The 18,114-nt window shown below is 43.0% G+C and overlaps 3 protein-coding genes across 5 annotated transcripts; all 3 read right to left on the bottom strand.

Moving 5' to 3' along the window:
- Positions 1-871: 871 nt before the first annotated feature.
- Positions 872-3,053, bottom strand: LOC137795445 (transforming growth factor beta activator LRRC32-like). Its single transcript, XM_068592934.1, has 2 exons — positions 2,976-3,053; positions 872-2,863 (listed from the first exon to the last, which is right to left on the bottom strand). The coding sequence occupies exons 1-2, from the start codon at positions 3,051-3,053 to the stop codon at positions 1,007-1,009; spliced, it is 1,935 nt and encodes a 644-aa protein (XP_068449035.1). The 3' UTR covers positions 872-1,006.
- Positions 3,054-3,660: 607 nt separating this feature from the next.
- Positions 3,661-5,574, bottom strand: LOC137795451 (tumor necrosis factor ligand superfamily member 13B-like). 2 transcript variants are annotated; one of them, XM_068592955.1, is made up of 6 exons: positions 5,380-5,574; positions 5,167-5,254; positions 4,985-5,041; positions 4,789-4,901; positions 4,554-4,698; positions 3,661-4,000 (listed from the first exon to the last, which is right to left on the bottom strand). In XM_068592955.1, exons 1-6 carry the CDS (start codon positions 5,563-5,565, stop codon positions 3,885-3,887), a joined length of 705 nt encoding a protein of 234 aa, XP_068449056.1. In that variant the 5' UTR covers positions 5,566-5,574; the 3' UTR covers positions 3,661-3,884. The 2 variants fall into 2 exon arrangements, with proteins under 2 accessions (XP_068449056.1, XP_068449048.1); XM_068592947.1 differs by having other exon boundaries at positions 4,554-4,901.
- Positions 5,575-5,992: 418 nt separating this feature from the next.
- eda (ectodysplasin A) lies at positions 5,993-17,349 on the bottom strand. Of its 2 annotated transcripts, none has more exons than XM_068590773.1 (8): positions 16,937-17,349; positions 10,790-10,889; positions 8,869-8,907; positions 8,393-8,563; positions 8,007-8,041; positions 7,827-7,878; positions 7,293-7,417; positions 5,993-6,995 (listed from the first exon to the last, which is right to left on the bottom strand). In XM_068590773.1, the coding sequence occupies exons 1-8, from the start codon at positions 17,252-17,254 to the stop codon at positions 6,735-6,737; spliced, it is 1,101 nt and encodes a 366-aa protein (XP_068446874.1). In that variant the 5' UTR covers positions 17,255-17,349; the 3' UTR covers positions 5,993-6,734. The 2 variants fall into 2 exon arrangements, with proteins under 2 accessions (XP_068446874.1, XP_068446865.1); XM_068590764.1 differs by having other exon boundaries at positions 7,287-7,417.
- Positions 17,350-18,114: the final 765 nt, after the last annotated feature.

Below are 18,114 nucleotides of genomic sequence, written 5' to 3' on the forward strand. Positions count from 1 at the left end.
TACAGAATATAAAAAAAATTCTTAGAACTACTCATTCATTTTACACTGCAACATGTCATGAGGCATTTGCACATTTTTCATCCAGACAATCAGCCCAACTTGTCTGTAGATCAGTGTGCAGGATTAAAGATTCTTGAGAGATTGTTCATGTGTAGTAGTGTTAACATCTTTTTCTTTAATATATTTGTATTCAAATTTGAAGTGATTACAAACAACAACCGCGCCTCGAGGGGTCTTATTCTCTGAATCCATATTCATTGAGAATGCTCCTCACACTGAATGAACAAAATCTAGATTTGGTGTAATTAAAGTTGTCCAACTAAAAACAGAAATTCACGTATAGAAAAGGGAGACTTGTACATGACTTGTAAATGAATACTGTTAACATATCCTGGTTATTGGGTACAGCATCTTTATTATAATTACAGAATAACCATTGCCACATACAATATTGTATTTCATGACCAGGGCCAGAGTCAATTATCCATAAGAAAATGCAAACGTGTAGAAAGTGATAGATCTTGTATACATACGTACTGTATGTGTGTATGTGTACAAGGCCTCTTATTGGCAATTTATTAAATTGTTCAGGAGTTCAGATTCCGGGAATGTTGTGCAAGGCCTCACAGATGTCATACAAAATTGAGCCAAGGTTACACTTTTCGATTGCTTGCAAACATTTCACAATGAAGGATGGGCAAAAATTCTCCGCCTGATTAGCGTTTTGGCACTCATATCGTAACCAAACACCTTGGGAGTCAATTTTAATCACAACAATTTGGCTGCACAGGTCACACAGCGTGATGCATGTTCTACAAGATTAATAATGTGCAGGGGGAGCGTGTTAGATGATGAATATTTTACTGAATTGTATTACGCAAAATTAAACTCAAAAGGATTTCAGTTACTTTAGTTAGCTATCCAGTTTCTCACTGTTCCTTAATGTAACCCAGGTGCGTAGATAGAACCATGTCCAAAATAAACCAATGACCACAGATTTAACATATCACACTATAAATGATCTCTGCGTGCAACACACCTTCCTGGTGAGTATGATGAGCACTGTTGATAGTACAGTTACAAATAAAACAATGATGACCATTGTTCCAAAGTGAACTTCCTGTGCTTTTGTATGAAACAAACAATACCCTGAAGGCTTTTTCAGATACTCTGTCATCGCTATGGTTATATCACTTGTAAAGCATACAGTGTCATTAACATCAGGCAGTTTCATCTTTAACTCATGTGCAATAACCAGCCATCTACTGTCACAACAGTTGAAATGATTTCCACTAATATACATAAGATTAAGGCGCACCGATAAAGCAAGGATTAAAGAATTATTTAGAGACACAAAATGATTATTTCTTATGTCTATTTCTCTCAGAGGAGAGCAGCTCAAACTGCTGGGTATCACATCAAGGTGGTTGTTCGATATGTTTAGCTGAGCTAACACTGGCATGCAGGGTAAAGACAGATCAGAGCTGGTCATGTTTATTTCACTGATGATCAAGGACTGAAGAGTCTTTTGCACACCCTCAAATGCATCCCCTCGCACTACTATATGGGGATTTCCTGCAAGGTTCAGAGAAACCAAAGAGGTCTTTAGAAAAGTGTTTGGGTGAAGTATTTTGATGTGGTTTTCTTTCAGATTGAGGTGCTTAAGAGTCCTGAGCAGGCCAATGGCAACACATGAGGTGTTGAGATGTATCTCCTGTGATTGGTCAATAGAGGCACAAGGCTGCACAGAATTGTCTTGTAGATTCAATGTTTCTATTTGTGTGAGCGCTTTGAGAAAAAGTGGAGAAATGTATGAAAGTCCGTTACTTTGCAGGTTAAGGTACTTTAAAGAGGGAAAGAAAAGCTGCCGACGGAATCCTGAAACGTCATCATTTCTTATATTCCAGGTGATGTTTTGCAAGCAGTTGAAACTAAAATTCAGAGTTTCTAATGATGTAAGACGGCTCAAAGTCTCCAGTGGAAAAGACCTGAAGTGGTTATAGCTCAGATCAATATAAATCAGTGGCATCTGCCTCCAGTTATAGTGTAGGTCATTTTTTACTGTTTTCTCACTCGTAATCTCACTATAAAGATTATTGGCCTCTGATACCATTGTAGCTTCCGAATTTAAGGCACCAACCAAATTATTCTGTAAATGCAGATACCTCAAATTGTTCAATTTCGGAACAATTGGGAAATAAAGGAGTTTGTTGTGACTCAGATCAAGAATTTCCAGCCTGTACAACTGGTCATCCTCACGCGTAACAAAGAACTCAACTGAGTTTCGACTGAGATTCAGATACTTAACTTGACGTAATTTAAAATCACATATATGCACAAGGTTGTTTCTGGACAAATTTAGCATCTCTAAGTGTCTCAAGGGTTCAAATGTCCCCTGTTCTATCACCGATATCTGATTGTTATCAATGGTGATGGCCCTCAAACCTTTACTCTCTTTGAACAAGTTGTGTGAAAGTCTTGTTAAAACATTACCAGTCATCTTAAGTTGATCAAGAGACGATTTGTTTCGAAGATACAGTTCCACTGCATCATCACTCAAGTCGTTCATTGATATGTCCAAACTCTTCAGTTGACTGATGGATCTGAGGGCTTTGCCGTTACTGCCAACGTCGAGGTTCAGTGCATTTCTGGACAAATTCAACTCCTCAAGTCGATCCAGGTCTTCAAAAGCATCTTCGGAGATGAGATCCAGCTGGTTGGAGCTCAGGTCCAGCTGTTCCAAGTACGGCAAAGCAAGTGTGTGCAGCTGTCTGATGAAGTTATTGGACAGGTCGAGCCTCCTAAGCCTTACATCCAAATCCAGCGGGACAGAATAAAGGTTCTGGTTTTTCCAGGATTGCTCCTTGAATTGAAAAGCACATTAATCATAATGAAAGGAAATGGAATGGAAACCAAATTTAGAAAACAATATCAATGATATTACACAACATTTCAATTATAAAGCTTGAGCCTACCTTTGGCTCGTCATGTGTCAGTCCAGTTATATAAAGGTCCTGGCTGATTGACCAGAGTAGCAGGAGATTAGAGAACATCCTCCCTCTGCTCTTGCTTCTGCTGCTGTTTGACTGTAATACTACTGTTGTCAGAGCTCATAAACATACACACATACACACACACCCTCTTATAGCCATGCTTCTTAAAAAAAGGGAGAGAAAACAGCTGTGGACAACAGATAGGCACTGGGCATTCTATATTTAGACAATAAAGGCCTGCCCACTTATACATCACTTTGTATTAAGAATGTATCTGAAGGGTTTTTAATTTGGATAAGAACAGGCTTTTAGACAAATACGGTCATATTTTTGTGTTTATTGGAGCCAGTTACACAGATTCATACATTCAAAATGAGCCTTCATGGCCTTTAATTTGTACTCAGGCATGTTATCCCATTTATAACAACTAAAAAGTAATCATGCTATCTTTAAATATTTACAGCGTTGAGCAGTTAGTGTCCGCCAGGAAAACACCCCCAGAGCAGAACGATATAAATGAATACCTTTGTTTGTTCCTGACATAGTCTTTGGAAAACGGAAACCAGTCTAAAATAGGCGAGAGGAACAAATAAACAGACGAAGTGGAGGTGGAGACGTGTTAAAATAGACTGATGAAAGGAGGTGGAAGCACACATAAACAATGCTCGGGGACAGCCCAGGCGGACTACATGAAAGATACGCCATGAACATTTACAGCTAAAGGTGTTTAAGAGTAGTAAAGATATGATGTTCACTAAAAGAGTCCCAACACTTTTCCTGCTGCCATCAGTCACTCGGCCCTTTATCAGCGTCCCCTCAGATGGCTTAGTGTCAGTTAGCTACATCCTGCAGTAACAAGCTGCATGTTTATCATCTTCATTCTGTCCTGTTTCAGTTTAGCTGTATGACACCAAAAAATGTAAACTCTGCGTCCATAGAGATGAGGTCATGGGGTCTGTATGGTACCACCAATTCGAGCTCCTCATCCTGATGCAGCTGCACAATGCCTGTAGCAGAGGATACATGAAGGCATCAGAGGAGTCACAAGATTGGGGACAAATAAAAGAAAAACACTGAGATAATGTCTCCTAATGAGGCCAGCTTTAAAGCTTCTGGGCACAGTGTCTGGTGCTGTTCTGGAGGGGTCAACACCATATTGTATGTACAAAAGATATGCCCTGATTTGGTGTTTTGAGATATAAGTGGAAAAGCTTCAGTTAAAGGAACAGTGAAACTGCAGGAAGTCCCTACTTCTGGACAAAATCTAGTCCAGCATGACGCATAATCAACAGAAAAAAACACAATTTGTCTTTTTTTTCAGTGCAAATTACGCAAACAAGGTATAGGTGCCTCTTTGTGAATTTTGTTCATGCTTTGGACAGAGCAAGACCAGCTGGGCTGAGTGCTAAGCTAAGCTAACCACCTGCTGGCTGTAGCTTATATTTACCATGTAAACATGAGAGAGGTATCAGTGATCTCACTTGGCAAGGAAGGGAATAAGAATATTATATCTTTTAAGTAGTTAAAGACAGTGCAGGGCCGCAGCGTCGCCTCACTGACCTGCAGTGTAGCATGTATTAGCCGGAGCTTCATCAGGCATCTCCTGCAGGCAGCGCAAGAGCAACGTTGATGTCGTCCCCCTTCTAGTGGAACCCAAACTTTGAATGATATGACCCATAACTGTACTTGGGCTTTTAAACAAAACCTGTGGATTAAGCAGAACATTAGCGGAACAGTTGGAACAAATCAGATCTAATATCAATTTAGTTATGCTTGAGTTACAGTGACACCATACTTGTCCAAACACCAAATAATATCCATCTTCTTGGACAACAATTCTGTTTTCCTTTTGTGAAATTGCATTTCCTTGCTGCGCAGAAACAGTCCAAGGGATCACTGTTATATTTCCTATGGGAGAAGGCAAGATATACTTATTCAAAATAATGGCATACGGTGCATTGCTACAGCCAAGGACTAGCATTTAGTTTTACCTCTTATGTCTGGCTGTTTGTTAGTGTTAGCTGTTAACTGCAGGAATGATGTTGAAGCTGGCAAGAGGAGGAAATAAACATAATACTTTAATTTAATTAACTTAGCATGTACTGTTTATGTTCTCACTACCAGATTAGACCATAACTAATGGACACATGTTCAGTTCTCTGCTCCAACCCACATCTGCAGTTGCCCTGTTGTCGTTTCACTCTCCTGGAAGATATCTTCAGAGAACTTTTAGCTTTTTGCAAAGTACTTGGCTTTATGTCCTAAGAGAAAACAAAGCATTAGGACAGAATTTATTATTGCAACGCTATCAGAATACTCACTAATGGCATAAATCTCAGTAGTACAATGTCCAAGATGACTCCATCCTCCATAATCAGTGACATACCTCCCTTGTTTTAGACATCTTGGCCAGTTTCCCATTGACTCCCTCAGAACGCGGCTGATTTAATTGTTGAATTATGTCCCCTTGGAGTTTGTGAAAATCAATTTCCAAAACACTGGCTCTGTGCACCAGGAAAAGACTAAGACAAAACATAAATGCTGCTAGTGATAATAAAGTATTGTAAAGCATTGCGATACTGGAGAGACCGACTCGATGTCCTCAAGTTACTAAAATGGGTGAGGTCACACATCAGTTAACCCCGGAAACCTAAATGTTTGGTTTCAAAATGAGATTCTAAATGAGGAACTATCTCCTATTTGCCTCTCAAGATGGAACTAATTTAGATAGTATGACGATTACAGCCAAATGTGCAGTGTATTGTGAAACTTGCAAAGTGAAAGCAACATTTAAAAAAAACAAAGGCATCAAAGAGCATCATTTGTTCTTGTCAAAACTCATGCCAGCGGAGTCCAATATGAGAGCGAAGTTTTAGCCTTTTAAATCAATACCATCCGCTACACAAAACACAAGAGACAGACCAATGCATTTAGACAGAAAATGAAACATTTTAATTCATCAATCAACTCCATTTACAAAAGTATATCCCTTTTTATATACAATATGTACAGAGACGTATAAACAACTATCATTTTTCCACATGGATTCATTCATACGGTAACTAAACAATAGCACTGTAACCAAACATATCACTGATATTCTGCAGGGATGCTGTAGTGCAAATGTGTGCAAAATATATAGTGCTGTTGCTTTGTGAATACCTTATAACTCCATAGATACCTTTATACTTGCTTTGAACTTTTTATTATTATTATTATTATTATTATTATTATTATTATTATTATTATTATTATTATTATTATTATATAATAACCTAGGGGCATATCGTGCTTTAAGCACTTACTGATAACTGTTAATATAATTAAATTAATTAAAATGGCCAAGTATAAAAACTGCAGATAAACATTTTGAATAGCTGGTGTTTTTGGAGATACAAGATCATCATTCAACAGCACTTGACAATATGTAAATATTAAGTATATGTCAGCGCAGTGTCCTTCCTGGTTATAAAGAGAGATGGCGTGTTGACACAGAATGGTGACGATAAATAGAAACTTTTGTTTGGTGAGGCTCATCAAGGCTGATCTCTTTGCACAGAATCAATGTGAGGGGGGGGGAAGTGGAACGGTCGATATTGTCCTTTTTAACACAGAACTGTGAAAGTGAACAAAAGTCACCCAGAGGCTTCCTCGCTGTTAATAACCCGGAGGATCTAAGTTTCCTCTGATCAGGGGCAAGACGGGGCATCTCAATGTCGAGGGCAGGTGGTTGTGTAGTTATCAGTTCTGTCCAGCAGATGGAGCCTCTCCAAGTCTGACACTTCCCAGGAAGGTGGTGTGGTTGGTCATGCTGATGAGCGTGTCCTCATACACTATGCGTATGGAGATCCTCTGGCCGGCGCGCAGCAGGCTAACCCCAGCCGTGTAGCAGGTGTTGAACTTGCGCTGGCCTGTCTCGATGCTGCAGGTGCAGCGGAGGAACGGGGTGGAGTCCACCATCACTTCATAGCTGGCAATGTCAGTGAAGTTGAGGTAGTACACCTGGTGGAGACATGAAATTCACAGAAGACTGAGAGGGGTAGCCAAAACAAATCCACATGATATTTAATTACTTATTTATACCTGGCACAGCTGGAATATCAGAACATCACACGAGGGTTTAAGTTATTGATGTTCACTTTTGGAGAGTGAAAATAAATATTTCTCCTTCTATAACTCACATTTATGGATGAGCACAGTGAGCAGGTTTTTAAGCTTAGCTTCAGAGAAACTGACAGTTATTTTTCACATTGAACTGTAAATTATAAGAGTTGCGTCAAGGACCGTACTCACTTCTACCTGACTATAGATGAAGTAGACACCGTCCAGCAGCACCTCTAGCTCTCCGGAGCGAGAGTGCATTTTAAACACGCGGTGATGGATGGACACCATCTTCCAGTTCCTAAGGATGCCTTCAGAAAGATCTAAACATGTCACAGCAAACAAACAAGAGGCAACCAGTCAACATAAACAGCTCTCTGCAGTGTTTAAATACAACCAGAGCTCAGTACTGGCAGAGTATAGAAACCTGCTAACGATGCTTACACTCCTTTTCAGACAAAGTGATTCAAAGTGACTTAAATCTGTTAACATGCGCGGGTTCTGCTCTTGACCCGATTGACCATGTGTCTAATTGATAATACAAGCAGAGTAAACTAATTGTCAAATAGCTATACAATTACTTTAGGGCAACTACAATCTTGAAGTAAATATTGGCAGCAGCATTCTAAACCATAAAATCGTATATTTATTCCGTAAGTAGAACATTTGCACATCCAGTGCTTTGACAAAGGGTGTTGACATGTCAATCATTTTTATAGACAGAAGTCCCACCTTCTCTCACTTGGATGGTTGTCTCCTGGCCTTGCAAATGAACCACTGCAGGCTGAGAAGCAAAAGAGAAAAAAGATCTCTGGTGAGTAATGCGTGATACACATTAAAACAAGAGAACAGCTGTTTCACCAGGGATGGCTTGTGGGGTGAAATGTAATTTCAATAGCTGACATGCTCTACCTGGAATTCTTTTGTTTTGGTCTTGTCGGGAACCCCTGCAACAATAAAGGAGAGAGACATAATACATTTTTGGCCTTACACACTGCTAAGGAACAAAGGAGATGAGGACGATGATTCAAATAAAACAAACACTGAAAGAGTTTAAAGAACGATCACTGCTCTCCCACACCATGTTTGACATCCTGCATCAGAGAGTCTCACGGTGAAGGCAGTGATTTCATCGATTTTTGACATCTTGAGCCCCCTTTCGAGTGTGGGAACGTGTCTGCATGCTGTAATCTAAGAACAAATCTCTCAACGCGTGGGTGTTCCCCACTACTCTGCCTGGAGTATTGTCTATCTCAGCGCGTTATCAGCGTCGTCATTTCTATTTTAAGTTTTAATACCTGCTGGACCTTGAGTGCCCGGAGGTCCTTGTGGCCCGGGGGGCCCGGGGGGTCCTGCGGGCCCCACAGCGTTGCTTCCTGGAATACCGGGGATTCCAGGGATGCCCGGCGGCCCCTGTGGGCCGGGGGGTCCAGGAGGACCAGGGGGGCCCGGCACGGACCGCTTCTTCCCTGGAAAGAGAGAAAGTAAAATGGTTGCTAAACTTTCAAAAAAACATTTTTTTAAACTCAGCAGGTTAATCTTTGGACTGTTGGGTCAATTGTATTTATGTAGCTCAACATCTGCACAGCATCTGTACAGATTGTAAATTATTTTATGAAAGGCTGGTGTACAGCCAGTACATATTGTATCGCTTTATGTCAACATGGATGTTCTATTTTGGACGACTTAGCAGAGATACTTCCAGAAAGTAGGCAGCAGGTAGCGGACAATCAATGACCAAGATCACTGAGATGTAGTCGGAATTATTCATTACCTTTTTTCTTTTCTCTCCGTCTTTCCCTTCCAGTGGATTCTGTGAGGAACAAAACCAGTGTGATTGAGCTTGAAATGGTCTCCTGAACAATTACCATCTCAGATAACATCTCGAGTATCCAGCTTCATTCCGTGTGGGTATCCTACAAGGGCTAAAATAACAGATTCAGATGCTCGGCACTGAACACTGGAGTGGAGGTATGTCAGTCTGTGGTATCTTCTAGTGTAGTAATTTGTAAGTGTGGTTTCACCTCCTCTGTATGAACAAGTGCCTTAAGCATTCACAGGCAGTGGAACTGGAGAAGATCATTAGAGAGATACTTTATCCTGCCAAAATCCTTTTCTTTGAATTAAGCCCAGATGGCGAATGCAGATGAAAGTGTGTGTACATGTGTGTGTGCGTCTCCCCTTTACAACCATATGTGTGTGTGTGTGTGTGTGTGTGCGTGTATGTGTGTGCGCGCGTGCATGGCCGTTGGTGGGGCATCTATGTCAGTGCTTGAAAGACAAAATGCACTCGGTGTGCGTGTGTCCGTGTTTTCGCTCCGTGTGCAGCTGAAGAATCCTTTTCAAAAAAGCCGTCTCGCTGCTCTTGTGTTTACCATGTCATTACAACTACAAAGACCATTTAACCTTAAAACCTCACAGTTTGAGTCCCCCTCAAACATATGGCCAGTGTTTCTCCTCTGGCTAAATGACTGGATGCATCCGCATAGATTTCTCTTAACGAGCAGCCCTATCTGGGATCTGGTGCCCGTTAGGAGTGCCCAGAACGCACACACACACACACACAGGACACACACGCGTGCAAACACAGGACACACACACTCACACACACACACACACTTCTAAGGCTGAGATTACAAAAGCTTTTGTCTGTGCGCTGAGAGCAGAGGAGAGACCTGGGAATGATTAGTGTTTAGAGGCTCGGGACTTTACTGATTTATGTAGAAAGTCTCAAAGGTGAGTTTTTTCTTCTAATTTAAACACAATCACTAAACTCCCCCCTCCCAAGTATTCAGTGTCACGCCACAGACATTGGAATGCCTTGTGATCATGCTGCACTTGTTCCACTCAGACATGAAACTTCAAAGGCTCTGCTTTTTTTATTTGCATAGCTCACATTCTAAACAAAAACTACAAAAGCAAATTCAGACATATTGGCCATATGGTTTTCTGCGGAGCCATTGATTATGATAAATCAATTTGGTGGAATTAATGAAAGCCATCAAAGTCTCGGATGATAACCTCTTTCAGAAACGGCCACCTGGTCCCTTAAAATAAAAGCATGTACGATGAAGGGATTTAGTTTAGTCTTATTTTCCAGGAGGACCGACCTGACTGAAGTTCTCGTTCTGCTTATTTGACGGACATAAAAGATATTTTGGGGACCTGATATTATTTAGAGACGGGGGAAATAAACACGACCTTGGCTGTCTGTTTCAAATTGGTGAAACCCTCCCAAACTCCATATTGTCCTTGTATGCTATCCAAGTAATAATCAATCCCATACCATTTAATCCTTTGCTCTATAAACTCTGCCACATTATGTGGTGGAGCTGCTTTGTTAAGTAAGCACAAAGCAGTAAAAATAAATTCCCCAAGAAGTGAGAAACCATCAACAAACTGTTTTGAAAATGTAATAACTTCAAGACCACCGAAAGTTATTTACACTGTATCGAATCTCCTCCAAACAAACAAGACGGACAGAAACTAACGCTGACAGACGACGAGGCCTCTGCCAAGTACATCCAATCAATAGACTGACGCAGGTGCACCAGAAAGCGCCTAGGGTTTTTTGTCATGAAGGCGACAGAGGAGTGAGGTGGGAGACAATACAGGGTCACTATACCACTTCTGTGTCGTATAGGTCTGAGGACCAGACAGTATTAGGGAATTAGGAGGAATCCAAACAAACATACCCATTTCTGGTGGCTTGCCGGGGCTTCTTTTCGCCCGCTGAGTTATGCCCCTGTGGTCTTCCGTGGCATGGAATTCACTATGTCGGTGTAGTAACTTCTCCTGGCGAAAAACAAAAGAACATGTTGAGAATGTAAATTCGTATGGCAGGAAATTCAAGAGGGCCACCCGCTGTACACACCGAAACGCTCCTTCCGAACATGAATACCACCATATATTGATTCGGAGCAAACAAAAGGAATGAGTGATACAAGTTTTTGGGAGCGAAACCCAAGTTACAAGTGGCCTTTTCTAATCTTGGGCTATAATGTTTGCACAGAGACAACTTGGGGCATTTGAAAAGATGTGAGACACTGTCAGCCAGCACATTCATTTGTAGCCAAGTCATTGTCTGTCCCAATGGGGCTGTAACACATCCTGTAACCCAAGTCACTTTTGTCTGTGTTTCTGCCGTTTGAGACAGTCACCTCGACAAGACTGCTCTAAAATTCACCTTTTTGTACAAAAGGAGGACGTGAATTGTGGTTAATCTGAGAGCAATACCCATTCATGGGGCACCTGGTCCCAGGCCTATTCAGAGGTAGATGAATAAGCTAAAAAAAAAGTCAAAGAAAAGGATCTGAGCTCATCCCTAAAAACAGGAAACGCTATGCTACAGTGGTGGGGTGTTCCCATGGGCGAGTGAGTGGCGGGACAAACCGCATGCCTGTGTTCTTATGTGACTGGTTCTGGTCGACCTACATTCACATGAACTCCGCGGGACGTGCTGACCTGACTGTGGCACGCTCGAGACGAGGCCGGCCGCGACACCAAAAAATATGGTGTCGTGCCGAGTATTCAGAGTATTAAAAACGCAGTTGGTTTCTAAAGTTGCTTTCTGTTAGAACAGCCAGTTTGTGAGCACATCTTTGGAGGGTTCCCAGAATTCGATAGACAAAGAAAAGCGACGCTGGAAACACAAAAGACCACCCAAAGCCTCCTTTTCCTCGCTTTCGGTCAGTGTCGGCAGGATGAATGGTAGGAGTGCGAGGCTTACAGGCTCTCGACAGCCGAAGACAGACGACCAGGCGACTAATAACTGTGCCGGACTGCTTGGAGTTTGGATAACTGACATCTCCAAAGCAGGGACACGTGCAGCCCCTTCCCATGGATCAAAAGATAATAAATAACGTTGCATCAATTATTCTTACTGTTGGGAATTAATGAGACAAGCTTACTGACAGACACTTTGACCTCTCTTTTTTTTCTCTCCTCCATGGGGCCTATCCCAGTTGGGTACTAGATGACATACTCCATGTTTCCAGCTGTGACGCTCAAATAAACATAGTGGTTACGTTTACTCCAAACCCCCAACGGCGAGAAATCTCCTTCTCTGGCAAAGCGGCGTGAACTCCCAGTGCCTCTTTGTGTGGTTTTCAAGCAGAGCCACTGAAAGACCGTAAGAAGTCAGACAGAAAAAGTTATGTTTGGAGTTTCTTCTATACCTCGTCTCAGATGTGGGATCTGAGAATCCCCCCCCCCGCCCCTCCGCTCCCTTGTGGTAAGGGATGAGCAGTATCATGTCAAACACCCCGCTGGCTGTGTTGGGCAAACTCGTAGAAGTTCGAGGCTACATCGCTGACCAGCCGCGTCAGACCTTGTATGCGCGGGAATTCTGATGAAGGGGTACGTGTTGGAGTGGTTCATCGACACACACACACACACACACACACAAAGATGTCCAGATGTTCCTGCGAGCAGCGACGTTGCCGTTCATTTGGTGCACAGGTGTCTCCACATCTCCTCTCCAGCTGTTGGCATATGGGGGCTTTTACCTCTCAAAGGATTCTGGGTGCATGTGCAGGCATATGGCATTACACTTTCGTCTGTTCTGACAGCCAAACATGATTCAACAGCCAATTTAAGGCCCGGGATTAATCTCTAGCAGAACGACAAAAAACAAACAAGCAATCTGCTAGGCTACTACCACAACTGGAGTGTCTATTGTTGCACGTGAAGGCAACATAGTGATCTTTAAATAAAAAAACACAAATAGTTATGCAATTTTATGACTATGAGAAATGGTTCTGCCGCCTTGTTTGCTTCATTTCACTTCATTACAACATTTACAGCCTTCGTACCCTTCAAAGGCATGCAGGGTTACAGTAAATCAGGATGACAACGTGTTGGTATGTATGCCAAGTGCCAACTATTGAGTAAACCATTCTTTTTCAGCACAAGGGGAAAATGCTATTAATTAGAGGGCTTTCAAATCTTCAAAGCGTGGGGTGTGCTGTTGCGCGCAGACTACGCGATTCCCCGTTGCTCTGTGAGGATATGACTAAAATTCAGTCACCCCGGGGATGTGTAATTTAGTGATCACAAGACTTCTTTTTGCCCTAATAGCACTTACTATTACACCAGCTTGTATATCTTCCCATTGCTGCTCTCATACCACAGACATTCCCTGACATTTATACATGTTCAAGCCTTTTATCAAAAATAAAAAAGGCTCCAGCCCTTTTGACCAATACCGTTTCTAAACCATTGTGGTCACAGCAACGCCTCTAAAACACAGACTCGCAGCGTCTAAATGACTAAATTGCGGTTGAGAATGTAAAGTCACAAAGTTGAGGAGGTGAAACTCGGGGCTGATGGCTGTGGGTGCCAGATGGGTGCCCATCACTGCTCCACAAGCATTACTTACTTTAATGGCATGCAGACTGCCGAGAGATGTGACAGCATGTTTTCTTCTTAAAAATACAAAAAAAAAAAAAAAAAAGGAGTGTTCTTTCCACAGCCAATATCAGACACTGCTCTCTGGAAGACCATGTGTTTCGAACCAGAACTTGGGTGATTTAATAACGGAATCCATAGATTTTTATCTAAAAAAAGCTGTGGAGCACAACCTTGGGGAAATGTTGCCTGTCAGCAGACAATCACATTTTGGATTGCTCCAACACTGCTGGCAAAGCGACTCCCAGCTGAATGCCGTGAACGCTTTGAAAATGTATTATTTTGGTCGATGTTTGTGACTGTGGACTTGATCTTCACTGGGCGTCTACGCCATCCGTCTGTCAAGACAATTCAATCTTATGAGGAACAGTTTGAGGCCTCATACCTCTGATGTTTTAACCTCCTCGGCCTTGTGCTTTTACAACACTTGTGTCCACACTGATCCATTCCCGATACGGAGACTCGCTCCATCTGCGCCAATGATACTGCTGTTTTAACTAATCCTGCACAGGTCACAATTAAAGTAGATGTGGGTGACAGCCCACCCCGGTGCCCCAGCGCTTGTATGCCGCTGAGGACTTTGTGTCCCATCAAACTGACTTTTTTTTAATAGCCGTTAACTAGACTCCAGATGTTCCAGCATCTGTTCTCTGAGACTTTGAAGGCATACATCAGAGGAGAAAATTATTTCATATAATGGTTATAAGAAAAATGTTCGGCTCAAGAATAAAACGCTATCAGAGCCAGCACAATTAAATATTCCATGGGTTGGCTTTTATGACGTGTCACTCACTTAGGTCAGGTGAACGAGGGTCAGGCTGACTGTGAGCAACACTTGCTCTCATTCAGTAATGCCCTGCATCACACCCATGCTTCAGACCCACGAGCTGCACACACCTGGGAGGGGCTTTTTTTTTTTACAGGACAGCCGGGGTTTACTGCCTAGCTCAAGGGCATCCCAACTGGGACCGCTGAGGGCATGCCGGTCTGTCTTGTCCCACGTCAGACTTGGACAGGTTATCTGCTCTCATTTCGAAGCTGCTCGTTGGAAGTGAAGTGTTACTTTGTCAGACATTTGTGAATACATCCATCAAAGATCTCTCCAAACTGTTCCGCCTTTTATTGCACATTTTCCTGTCACAAAGAGTAATATTGCGAGAAAAACCTCTGAAGATGTATAAACCTGTCAACGGCATTGTTTTATAGACATCCTGACAAACAGATGGGCTTAACTAGTGTTATGTTACAAATATGGTATGACAGCATGTCCTGCCTTATTTTCTTTCTTTCCCTGAGATGACACCCCAAACCAAGTTGCAAGCGGCCCCTCTCGCTGTTCACCGATCAGACACTTATCCAGACGAGATACATATCTGGGAGTTACAGCTATGACCACTTTCTTCAGATCACATGTGGATCATTGCAATGCAAATAGCTGTAATATAAGTAGAAGATGACATAGATGGGATAGAAATGCACTCTAGTGTGATCAAACCTAAACCTGGTTGTAAAAAAATCTAATCTAATATTCCTAGATTCAAAATAAATGTGGTCTGCGTTTTCGTTTTATAATTAAATTCAAATTAACATCTTCAAACTATTTTTGAATCAAGAAGCCACTGAACAAAAGAAATGTTTGATGCTCCACTCATGACCACGCCAGCTGACAACTGAAAAGCACACTTAATTTTGGGAGCAAAGCAGTTTACAAAAAGACAAAAGACAGTCCACTTGTCTGTTTCGAAATAAAACTCCACCACGAAGCCGAGTACGCTCCATCCAAACTAAGGTTACACATCGATACTATAGGATCTTTACGACGACAAAGCGCATTATGCTCTTCCTGTCTGCTACGTCGCATGCATGTCTATGTGGTGTGTATGTTTGTTCCTGGTTGTTTTTGCTTAGTTTCCTCTGAAGACTTTCCATGACTTTTACACTTGTCTGTTTAGCTGCACTTTGCATCCAATTGGACCGAGGCTGCTGAAGTCGCTTTGATGAAGACTTGTGTGAAAAATGTAATAAACAATTTCTAGCTCTACAAAAGAGATTCTTCAAAGGAAATGCCCGGATAACTAACAAGTGCGGCTGCTGCGTCCGAATGCCACATGCTCCTGTTTCTCCAACTATGTAAACTGTGGGATGTGTAATCAGAGTTGTTTAATGCAGACATCTGGCAAGGACAGCATCACAGCCCTCTTAAATATTTACAGCTGGGCCACAGTCTTTCACCTCATGAAGCGTCACCATCTGGGTTGAATACCAGGCCCATTTCACTCGGCTTTAACTGGGGAAACCAAACTAAAATAAGCTGCGCAAAGGACAGATTGACGACTAAATGAATGGGCCGAGCTTGCCACTGAGAGGAAAATGCTGCAGAGCAAACACCAATACCAGCAAATGACCTCTGTAATCTTTCCATTCCTCCGCCCTCCAAGTGTGGGCTTCTGCACAACTAAATGTCCAGCCAATGCCCCACACGGAGGATCATTTTCTCTGCAAAAAAGGTTACACAACCATCTGTCACACGTGAGCTAATTGAGCAAGCCATGCAAAGTTGAGACCTACGCCCGGTCCCTTTGTACTGATGAAATTAGGGAGTGTGTGGTGGTGGGGATGGGGAGGGGGCAGCTGTTGCCAAAGCCACAGACAACACAATGAACATTCAATCAGCCCGCCGGCCAGAAAAGAAAACACATGTGAGACTCGGCTGGCTCGCCTCCAAGTACCAACTGCTCCATCTAAGTCCTGATGAATTTACATCAGCCCTTGGGCTTTGCACCTGCTGGTGATCCTGTTCATTTTCCGTCCACCTGCTCCAGCACATTGACCGACCAGTCTCTGAGAATCCAACTGGGCAGGCAGCCTAAACTCTGAGCATCGACCTCTGTCTGTTTGGGGATCTCTGGAAACAAGATGAATTGGGTTAAATGTGCTTTGATTACGGGAAGATAAAGCCATTGCTTAAGTAACTTGGTTATCTGTGGCATTTTGTTGGCAGATACTCGTTTTAAGAAGGCAGTTCGCCCCATACCTCTCCACCTTCCTCCCCTGGGTGTGTTTACCTGAACAGGAGACTTTGGCCAGGTGACAGACTTTAAAGCGCATACCTTCGTGCATCTTTGTCCAAGAGGCTGAATCACGCAACGGGAGCGCACATATTTGTCTGGAAACTGAGCTGGCAAACCTTCGTGACAGGCTACTGTAGAGTAAGTTGCCCACAAACATGCCATGACAGCGCGCAGGCACAGAACCCGACACCGCGATACGGCAACCGGAGACCTGAACGGAGGTGAATGAACACGAACAGCCTCCGTGTGAGGAATGAAAACAATGTCGCCTTGGATGAGCTGTCGTGGCTCCTCATCTGGCTTTTTTTTTCTTCTTTTTTTTAAACAGTTAAAAAAAAAAAAAAAAAAAATCACATGTTTTACCTCATGACCCTCTGCGCCGCGGCTGATGCCAGAGTCCATCCGCGGGGGTGAGAGCACCGCCGCCGGGTCAGCCAGGTCACTGCCCGCAAGTGTCAATATTGAATCCCGCTTCTGGAGGATAATTTCCCTTTTGACTTCGGACCGCAGGTCCAAGTAGCAGACGAGGGTGACAGCGTGCAGAGACAGCGACAGCAGGAATAATCCCAGGAAGACAACGCTGCCACTCCGACTCCTGCACTTCTTGTTGCACGTGCACGGAGCTTCTCTGGGCATCACTTTGTCCGGGCAATCCTCCGCGGGTGAACCATCGCATGCCATTATCGGACGGAGCGCGAGTCAGATGCTCTTTATCGCGGCATAATCAGCTGGTTCGTCTCGCGCGGGCCGCGGCTATTCATTGACGTGAAGACTCATAGGTGCAGCTGCGGCAGGTCGGCGCAAACTTCTTCGAGTATCTGTAGTAACAATGGAGACCCGCCCACCTCCGATGTGATTGGTCGAAGGCAATTACTAACCCAGACTATGCGGGCCAGAGGTTGGGGCGGAGGGGGGGTTTGGATGCGCCAGGTGTAGAAGTTGAGCGACACCTAGTGGACAAAGTGGAGAGCTGCAACATCTGTGCGACGACGAGATGATGGCGTGAGAATATTTCCCTCCTCATATCTGTTTGGGTTGTGTGATTATTTATCCTCACGTTTCGTGAGTGACACTCTTCTATGAATTATGTTCTGCTGTGTGGGTCTGAATGGGAAGGGGTGGCCACTGATGTCGTGCACATTGTTTACGCATGTTTAAGGATTTGGACATGCTATTTACCGTCGGCGGAGGTTTTTTTTGGGCCCTTTTCTTTGATATGTGGGTGGCACACTTTTATATATTTATAGTCGGCCGGATTAAGATTACTATGTGATGAATTCATTCAGATCCCTGGTAAATATTGCCCAGCAATGTTATTGAAAAAGAACAAGCAGTTGGTGATTTCACAATATCAAAGAGTGGGAAAGTATTGCAAGTCATAGTCTTAAACAAACTACACATGTTTTATTAAATTGTATTTGCAGTTGGACTCCGACAGACTGAGCAGTATCATAGCGGATTTGGAAGAGAGTCAATGTCACAGTGAGCTCAGCTCCAGTCTGTGTACAACACCATCAAATACTCTAAACAGCAGTCACTCA

The sequence above is a fragment of the Clinocottus analis genome, unplaced genomic scaffold, assembly GCF_023055335.1.
Source record: "Clinocottus analis isolate CAN_PGR_092001 unplaced genomic scaffold, fCliAna1.0.p SCAF_10, whole genome shotgun sequence".
NCBI classification, from domain to species: domain Eukaryota; kingdom Metazoa; phylum Chordata; class Actinopteri; order Perciformes; family Cottidae; genus Clinocottus; species Clinocottus analis.